The 9916-nt window shown below is 32.3% G+C and overlaps 1 protein-coding gene across 2 annotated transcripts; it reads left to right on the top strand.

Annotated features, from left to right (window-relative positions):
- The first annotated feature begins 1231 nt into the window (after positions 1 to 1231).
- On the top strand, positions 1232 to 7013 carry LOC133800776 (TOM1-like protein 6). Of its 2 annotated transcripts, XM_062238839.1 has the most exons (10): positions 1232 to 1283; positions 1580 to 1753; positions 2318 to 2396; positions 2579 to 2677; positions 3728 to 3841; positions 4395 to 4558; positions 4641 to 4722; positions 4845 to 4930; positions 5102 to 5401; positions 5929 to 7013. In XM_062238839.1, exons 2-10 carry the CDS (start codon positions 1620 to 1622, stop codon positions 6791 to 6793), a joined length of 1923 nt encoding a protein of 640 aa, XP_062094823.1. In that variant the 5' UTR covers positions 1232 to 1283; positions 1580 to 1619; the 3' UTR covers positions 6794 to 7013. The 2 variants fall into 2 exon arrangements, with proteins under 2 accessions (XP_062094823.1, XP_062094825.1); XM_062238841.1 differs by lacking the exons at positions 1232 to 1283; positions 2579 to 2677 and having other exon boundaries at positions 1301 to 1753.
- Positions 7014 to 9916: the final 2903 nt, after the last annotated feature.

The following is a 9916-nucleotide window of genomic DNA, read 5'->3' as shown; positions in this document are numbered from 1 at the left end:
TCTTGGTCCCAATCCCCTTGTTATGGTCGCGCCCACCGAACGTTGTTGGGCTCATTGACGATTGGGCTATCAGGACTTTCTTCTTTCCTGTTCATTGGGCTCAGGATGGGCCGGATCTCTTTAAAGGGGCTCACAGACCCATTGCGTCATGTCACGTGTCACGGGAGAAAACAAAGATAACAACTAATAATACAAATGAGTTGCGTGATTCTAGAGTTCATAATACAATTATAAAATGATATTTACTATTACATAATAAAAATTTGACAAAAGTGGGATTATTTATGATTGATCCACTATTTCATTTCCAAGAGCTAATCACGTTTTTAGGTGTCAAAACTTGACTAGCTTTCTAGAATTATAATGAAAATTAAAATCACCAAACTTTATCAAGCATCTTTCCTTCGTTCTTTCTTTTCTCTAAAATTATTTTTAAAAAGCTGTCCATAAAAGTGACCTTTATTTATGAATTATTTTTTTTAATAAAATTAAAAAAAGGATATAAAATTCCTTAAAAAAAAAAAGATATAAAAGAGAAGTCAAGTGACACATATGTAAAAAGAGACAAAAGGCATTCGTAATAGGAACAAGTAATAATATTTTTGTCAAACCGACCTCACATCCAACCGTATTCCACTAAACAATATTCTATACTTCTATTATATCACTACCGTCACACAAAACTCCAACCCACACCCGTTACATTAGCATTCCTGTCTTATCCCCATAATTTAATTATTAGTCATTAAAAAACGTTGAATTATAATTAAAAATCTTACATTCTTAGTCAAAATTGGATAATTAAATATGTGTTTTTTTTACACATTTAGCTATAATTTCTTTATAATTGTTTTTACTCCCAAAATATACATATGTTACCAAACATTTATGGGTCAATGTTGATGTAAAATTATTGACTAAATTTAAAACTTTAAAATAATGCATATATAACATATAGAAAACATCAATATTATAGGACATAAACCAATAATTTATAAAAATAAAATATAAACAAATATTATTTTCTCAAAAAGAAAAAACAAATATTAAAAAAGTTGCCAAAAGGCGTGAGAAAAGAGGCAAAAGACTTCTCCACGCGCTTACACTTGAGCACGCGACGCACTCGCTCTTCTACCTGAGCTTCAGTCCAGCTCTGGGCGCGTGTAAGTCACGTGAAGTAAGAACAAAGAAGAATATTAAACGGGGATACTTATCATAAATGGATAGAGTCATAGACGAACATCGAAACTAAAGCAAAGCAAAGCAACGTAACGAAATTTTCGGTAATCAAATTCTAAAGAAATATTTTGTTTCAAAAAGAAATTCAAAAGAAAAAAGTTTACAATAATGATATTTATTTTTAATTATCAATATATATTTCTATTTTTATATTGATAGCAGAGCGAGGAAGGAAGAAAATTCCCTATTTTGTTTTGTTTAATTTTGTTTTTCTAGGGTTTCGGAATTTTCCTTCCATCCAAACAGTCACAGTAATGGCGCGCGTGTATTTTCCGCGAAAATAAGGAGTGGAATTAATCGATTTATACGTTTTTGGGTTTAAATTTTTGGTTGAATACAGAGAAAGTTTCAGTTGTATCGAAGAAGAGTAAGAGAGAGAGATGTTGCCGATGGCGTCTTCATCATCGTCGTCTTCAGCTACAGTAGCTGTAGAGAAGGCGACCAGCGATCTTCTGATAAGTCCTGATTGGACTATGAATATCGATATATGTGATTCCGTCAATTCTCATCATTGGTACGTAATCTATTCATAATCAAACGCTTCAAGACCAAACCTTCTTCTCTTGTTTTCGTTTTTTGGGGGTTTGACTTTGATTTTTGTTTCTTCTTTGGGCGTATGATATGTTTTAGAAGCAAAATTTTACGACTGCTGTGTTTAATTTTCTTTTTCGTGATCGATTTATTAATTTTTTACGTTTTATTTTGAGCTTCTGTGGAAATTTTAGTCTTTCATTGTGGGTTGAAAGAAATTTAAGATTAGTCACGGAAATTTGAAGGAAAACATGTGTACGCATTTATTTCTTTCACTAATTTTTTTTTCTGGTGAATAGTTTAAGCATGGCTTAAGGAATCCATTTGAAATTGATAATATACTGCTTTTAATGTCATTTTTCAAATAAGAAATTCTTTTTTGGTGGTTCCTCTTAAATTCTGTTAGTCACTCTTTCCACCAACCATCTTATTGCTTAAACTCTAATGTATTTAAATTCATATTGGAAAGAATTTTTTTTTTTTTTTTTCATTTATTTCTTCGTCTGCTGCTTACCCTTTCCATAAGACGGTCAATTTGAATGTGCAGGCAGGCAAAAGATGTTGTAAAAGCTCTAAAAAGAAGGTTACAACATAAGAACTCAAAAGTTCAACTACTCTCTTTGACGGTAAACTTAGCTTGAACTTCTGAATTCCTTAATTTTCATTTTGCTATTGAAAAATCTGGTATATATATATATATATATATATATTATATGTATGTATATGTATATTCTACCAGAAACCCTTTCTTTTTTTTTTTTGGTCAATCTTTTCTAACTGGTTTCTTGAATTAATTCGAATTCTGTAGCTATTAGAAACAATGGTAAAGAACTGTGGGGATTACGTTCACTTCCAAATTGCCGAGAGGAATGTATTAGGGGAGATGATCAAAATTGTGAAGAAGAAGGTAAGTTTTAAAATGTTTAAGCACACCATTTCGTAATGAGATTAGCGCCATGTAACAGTGCTCAATTGATGTTGTGGGTTCCACTTAATATCAAATTTTATTATGTGGCAATGCTGATGGAGTACCACATAGGTGGTGCTCTACCGCCATTGGTGAGATATACAGTAACCTCTGATTATTGAGACAATATTTTTATTTTATTGAAGTAAATATTCAATTAGGTTTAAATTGCATAATTATTTTGTTTGTTAAAGGTGCCTTTATTTAAAGTGCAATACCTATAAAATGGATATTTGGAAGACTTTTTGATGTTCCATTTGGCCATTCCTCACTGAGTTTGGTCGTTCAAGGAAATTGGTAATTTATTGAAGCATAGGCTCAAGTTTCATTTATGAGTGTGCTTTGTTTGTGTGTAATAAAGTACCAGCAGCACTCTATTCTCACCCTCTTTTATATTCCTTCTTCTTGCTTGACGTGTGAAATCTTATTACTATAAGATGAAAATTAATATTAAGACATTAACTTTTTATTGCTCTTGTTGGGTAATGAGAGGAGTGTAAATTGTAGAAGATAGTGAGAAAAAGAGCATTGTTCGCATTGCTCTATGTTCATGTGGACTTATTATAAAATATTATAGTTTAGTATTAGGATACTAACTTTTTTTTTCCTACATGCTAAGAAACGAGAGAGAGAGAGAGAGAGACAGATTAGGAAGAAGAGTGTTGCTAGCAGTCTCAGTCCCATATATATATATATTTATATTTATATATACAGTTACAGTGTACATCCTTATCATACTTGTTTTGGTATAGTTCATCAGCAATTCTCATTTTCCACATATTTAAGTTGGCCGAATTGTTAAGGATATTATTTTTGCCAAACAACGTTAGATAGGTGTTTATTTCCCCGTCTTTTTGTTTAGTAACTGTTTTCCAAACTTTTATTGGTTGAATTGTGTTCTCTTCTAGTTCTCTATGCATCTAAATTATTTTCTCTGATTAAGAATTTGTATGGATGTAACTTTTGAAACACGCGGATTGTAACATTCAGGCAGATATGCAAGTGAGGGAGAAAATCTTGGTCTTGCTTGACTCTTGGCAAGAAGCTTTTGGTGGGCCTGGAGGAAAGCATTCTCAATATTACTGGGCATATGATGAATTAAGGGTATGCATTTAGCTTCATCTTTTAGATGCTATGTGGCATGTGCTCTTCCTCCCTGTGGCACTAAATCTAGAAGAGTTCTTTTTTCCTTTTCAATTGTTCTCACCATTTTAGGTTTGATATAGAAATTTGGTATTATGAGGTTTGATTTGCATCAATCACCTTTTCAAATAAAAATTCATCACAGCCTTTACGGGGCTGATAGATCCTGTGTTTTTTTTTCTTTCTGAAACACAGTATCAAGTGGTCAAACATGTTGTAGCTGCCATTTCTAAATATTCTGACTCTTAAATTTATTTGTTTTTTAAAAAAGGAAATTACTTGAAGAGCTAGTCATAGCTATTTGTATACTTTTCCTGACTGTGTTAGGGAATTACTAGTTGGAAATGATAATGATCACTGTTCTTAGTATCCCACTGTTTCATTACTGATATAAATTTGTTAACATCCTATTATATTAAAATTTGTGAAATAGGTCTCTCTCTCTCTCTCTCTCTCTCTTTTGGACAAATCAGATGAATTGTTATCCAATAACAGTGAATTGAATGAATGACAGCGTTCTGGAGTAGAATTTCCCAAGCGTTCATTAGACGCCGTCCCTATTTTTACACCCCCTGCTTCACATCAGACCATGGGTCGTCCTCAACCTGGATATGGAATGCCTAGCAATGCTTCAAGAAGGCTTGATGAAACTATGGCTACAGAAATTGAGAGTTTGAGGTGACAATTTTAATGCAGTTCATGATCTAGATATTAGGTTTTGAAAATTTTTTGTCTTCTGATTTTTTTTTTTTTCATAAAGCTTGTCAAGCATGGAGGCTATGCAGAATGTTCTGGAACTCCTAAGTGACATGCTACAAGCAGTAAATCCTGGTGATTCTGCGGTATGAGCAATGAATTTTTTTCATCTCTATGATCTATGATATGAGCTACTTATCCCCTTTTTTAATCTCTATGAGCTACTTATCCCTGAAACTTAATGTGGTTCTTTTGCCACTCTGTTCAGGCTGTAAAAGATGAAGTGATAGTTGAGCTTGTTAATAGGTGCCGCACCAACCAGAAAAAGCTGATGCAGATGCTCACTTCAACTGGGTTAGTTTCATCTATACAATCAGGATATTTAATTAAGAATAATTTGCTCATTGTATTTTATATTACTGTTTTCATGGTGTGCCCTTTTATGCTGTGCATCTTTACAAGGCTGTGGCCTGCACTCGTACAAGATGGGAAAATTTCACACCATTGTTTTTTATTGTGTGTCAGAGACGAGGAACTTCTTGCTCGGGGTCTTGAATTAAATGATAGTCTCCAGAGTTTGCTTGCAAAACATGACGCTATAGCTACTGGTTCCCCAATTCCGGCTCAACTTACAAATTTTAGTCCGCAACGCACAGAAACAAGTGCTTCAAGTGTCAGACAGTCTGAAGTAAGAGATTCCAGTCCTAGAGACGTTAGTCCAAGACCAAATGTTAACCCTTCTGCACCTGTTCCCGCTACTATGACAAGGGGCCAGGTATATGAAGAGGAAGAAGAGGAAGATGAATTTGCGCAGCTAGCTCGGAGGTTGCTTTCTACTGAATGTTATTCTCCTATTTCTGTTTTTTCTAAAAATATCATTCCTTATCATGTAATTGTTCTTGTTGCCAAAGGAACACCAGCCCACACTCCCTCATTTAAATTGCCACGGCTATTTCCTGTTGGTTGGTGCTTAGAAGTATTTACTATAAGAGTAATGCTAGGACACACTCATTTTGCACACTCAAAATGCACACAATGATGTGGCATGCATCTTAAACTGCACATAAAAATAGTGTGTCCCACCTTAAAAAAATTGGATGGTTTAAGCTGTATGTCACATCATTGTGTGCAAAATGAGACTGTGCCTACCATTATTCTTACTATAATGTAATTAAGTCAGCATGCTAGCATAAGGCAGTTCAAATTTTTAGTCATATCTTTTGGGCTAGTGGATCATCTAGTTGGAGGTTCCATACGCGGGAACCATCCGTAAGCTGAGATGATACATTTAGCGTTTTCCTCTATTTGCCTTGCTTATTAATAATCGCCTTGTCTTTTTAAATTAATTGCAGGCATTCTAAAGCACCATTAACATCTTCCCAAAGCACTTCTAATGGTACAGCTGAAGATCTGGCAATTGTGAGCGTAAGCAGCTCAACAGCTCCATCGCAAGAGGCATCCACTTCTGCCACTTGCACTGCATTAGCTCTCCCTGATCCACCTGCACCGGTGAAGACTAAAGAACAAGACATAATTGATTTACTGAGTATCACTTTGTCAACGACAGAAACTTCCACTCCCTACAACCCGCAGCCATATACTCCACCTTCCAACCAAAACATGCATCAGGTACCTGTTTCTGCCGGCGTACAAGCTGGATATCCCCATGCCTCTCAAACGTACCCAACCCAAGGTCAGACACCATACAACAGCTATGTTGTTCCATGGGCCCAAACCCACCAACAAACACAAGCTGCATCCCAACCACAACCTTTACCACAGGCTCAACCCCGTCAACACGTGCAACCTCAGCCTCCTATTTACTCATCTGGCTTTCCCCCTCCACCATGGGCTGCTACCCCTGGGTATTATACCAATAATAATGCATATGTTAATCGTACCAACCCTACATCCTACGTACAAGCCGAGACAGCAGCATCTTACACACCAGTACAAAGCACTCGACCATTGCAGCAGCATAATTCTTTCTCAGCAAGGGAAAATGGATCAGCTGTCCTCGGAGAGTTACCAGCAGTAACCACTGCTCGGAATCCTGCCCCATCAACAGGACAGAAGCCCTTTATTCCTTCATACAGATTGTTTGAAGATCTAAATGTTTTTGGCGGTGCAGACGGAAGGCATAAGATGCCAAGCGGTAGCACGTCATCTAGTTTAGCTGGACCTTCTACCCAAGGTATGGTTGGTGGTAGGAAGTGAACTTTTTAGTGAACAGGAATGTTTCCCTAGTGGATATGTTTATATCCATGTGAATATGTGATTGTACATCAATATCAATCTTTCAGTTTGGATACTCATTGAAAGTTGTTGAGACAGCTCATAGATTGGAAGTTGTGATTGTTCCCTCCATATCTTCTATGTTGGTGTGTTAACTTTGAAAATATTTTTTATAAAATTGGTATAGCTTTTACTTGCTCAATGAATCGGATTTTCTTAGTGTCTCAATACCATGTATCCTCTTAAGCAGGGTCTGCAAGTTTTGGGGGCTCGACTGCTCGACTGTGGTAGGGCATCGAGTGCCCTGGATGCAGAACTGAAGACTAGTGTTATTGTTTGCTGCTATGCTGGTGATAAGCCTGGCTAAACATGCTTTTACGTTATTATTGACATGATTTCTAATTTTGCCTAATCGAAGGAGTTTGCATGTCTTTGATTCTAGCTTAAATGGGCTCTCCATTGGAAGTTATTCACTACGGAGGTTCTCCTGTTGCGGAGGTCATTTGATTGGCTCTTTTTTTACAATGTTTCACAGCAAGAAAAAAAAACGAAAATCGTGAACAAAACCATACAATTTGGTGTAACAACTGCAGAGACCAGAGCACGTCTATGTACCATAACAACTTGAAGAATGCTAACATGAGAAACATGCTTGTTGTTTAAGGTTTTGAATTATGAATTTTTTTATTACTATTTGTTGTGTTTGGATTCCTCTAATGAAAACTCGTGAGTAATTTCATAATGAAACTGATAAAGTAAAACAGAAAGAGAAATAACAAATTTGGCACACCAACTATTCACAATCGCTTCAAACGACCTCACTTGTTATAATCTACATTCCAACCTTCAATTCAAGGACAATTTCTGAAAATTCGTAAGAAATATTTGCAGCAAAAATAGATGTTTACCGAATATGATATTTAAATACTCAAGTTTCTTTTAAAGAAAAAGTATTTAAAGTTGTTAAAATGTAGCAATTAAATACTTAAATTTTTTGTTAGCGCAAAAATACTCAAAGTTGTTAAAACATTACTTTTACTACCAATTAGTTAAAAAAGATTAATATAAATGTATTTTAAGTTATAAAAATTATTAAAGTTATATAAAAATATACAACAATAACCTAAATTAAAAAATATATTTTTGATTCAAAATAATTAAAAGATAATTAAAAAAAATTAATACAATAAAATAATATTTATTTATTATTTTCATTAAATAAAACTATTATTTAATTTTAGAATTAATTTTTTATATAATTTTAATGTTTTTTTATAACTTTATATATATTTTATTAAGGAAATTTTTCAAAAATATGGCTTTTATAACATCAATGTGCAAAAATATGAGAATTATATTTTTCTTAATTTGTATGGGAAAATTTATTAAAGAAAAAAATTAAAGTATGAAAAACACAATTAGTAGCTAACTAAAATATGAAAATGTCACTTTTTTTGTATGATAGTTATATTTTCTTTGATTTTGAAGGTAATTTTTTTTTCTTTCATTTTTTTATTATTTTTTCAGTTTTTTTTTTCTTACTTATTTTTTCTTCCATTTTTTTCCTACCAATTTTTTCCTTCATTTTTTTCTTTCCATTTTTCCACTCTTCTTCTTCTTCTTCTTCTTCTTCATTTATCTGTTTTTTCTTTCATTTATATTGTTTTGTTTTTTTCATATTTTTTCAATTTTCTTTCCTCTTTTTTTTTTCATTTTTTTCCAACTATTTTTTCTTCATTTTTGTATTTATTATTTTCTCCTTCCATTTTTTTTCTTTTTTCACACATATAAGCTTTTTTTCTTTCTTTTTTTCTTCTTCCATTTTTTCATTTTTTTTTCATTTTTTTCTTTTCATTTTTCTTCTTCTTTTTATTTTTATTTATTCATCTGTTTTTTTTCTGTCATCATTTCTTTTTTCTTTCATATTTTTTTCATTTTTGTACTTATTCTTTTCTCATTCCATTTTCTTTTTTTTCTTTTTTTTTCACACATTTTAACATTACATAATTATTTTACTATTCTTTTATTTATTATCTTTTATTATTGTAATTTTTTTATAGTTTTTTCCACTCTATGTAAAAAAATCCAAATCAATTTTTTCAGTATTTTCTTTATACTGTAACACTTATAGAAATACCAAAATTTAGAAAGAAAACTAATAAAAATATGAAAACGTGAATGGGTATCTGGTTACTTTCACGTTCTTTGTGTGTATATTTATGGGGTAACTGGTTATCTTCACGTTCTGATGTGTGTATACTCATGGGTTCTTTAGGTAACTGGTTACCTATGTTACTAAAATCATAGTTACTTCTTCTTCCTTTTTTAATAAAGTGTTCTTCTTTTTCCTTCAAATTTGATGTTTCTTTCATATTTAATGAGTAACTCGTCACCCCTCGTATAGTAACTGGTTACCCCTCTTATGACAGAAAATTACTCATCTCAAGATAACTGGTTACCCCTCATGGTACATGTTATTTAAACTAACTCTAAAATTTTTTTTTACATAACTGTCAAAAAATAATCAAATAACTGGTTACTTACCCAAAATTTGAAAAAAAAAACGTACAATCTAAAAAACAAAGAAAAAATGCTTATAATAAATAAAAAATAATTTTTAAAACAATTTATATTACAAAAAAAATTGCAAAACAATCAAAGAAAAATTTAATATAAAATTAGTAATATAAAAATATAAATAAGCTAAAAAAATAATAATCAAATTACAAGCATACCCTTCCAAATTAATAAAACTTGATTAAGAAAGAAAATATAACATAAATCAACTTTTATACAAAAATATGGAATAATAAACCCATAAAAATGAAAATTCTTAAAAAAAAAACCATACTTTTGCACAATATTAAAAATCTCATATAAAATATATTTTGGCTATTTGGGTAGTAAAAGTGCAACTAACAAACAGGTATTTTTCCGTCAAAAAAAATTTGAATATTTAAATACTATATCATTGAATATTTTTGCCATAAATAACCCCCAAATAGTAAATCTTTCATTCCCACCAACCCAATATCATTATCTTCACTATCAGCGATTTTTTTTTCCGATTTAAACGGTTAAGGGGAACCTATCAAAACATAGCGC

The sequence above is a fragment of the Humulus lupulus genome, chromosome 9 (assembly GCF_963169125.1).
Source record: "Humulus lupulus chromosome 9, drHumLupu1.1, whole genome shotgun sequence".
NCBI lineage: Eukaryota > Viridiplantae > Streptophyta > Magnoliopsida > Rosales > Cannabaceae > Humulus > Humulus lupulus.
The sequence above is the reverse complement of the archived record's forward strand: the minus strand, read 5'-3'. Positions and strand labels throughout refer to the sequence as shown.

Bases quoted from the DNA above. Each gene is read 5' to 3' on its own strand.
- LOC133800776 (XM_062238839.1), top strand. From the start codon at position 1,620: ATGTTGCCGATGGCGTCTTCATCATCGTCGTCTTCAGCTACAGTAGCT. The intron at 1,754-2,317 runs GTACGTAATCTA...TTGAATGTGCAG, and splicing joins TCCGTCAATTCTCATCATTG to GCAGGCAAAAGATGTTGTAA. The intron at 4,559-4,640 runs GTGACAATTTTA...TTTTTCATAAAG, and splicing joins ACAGAAATTGAGAGTTTGAG to CTTGTCAAGCATGGAGGCTA.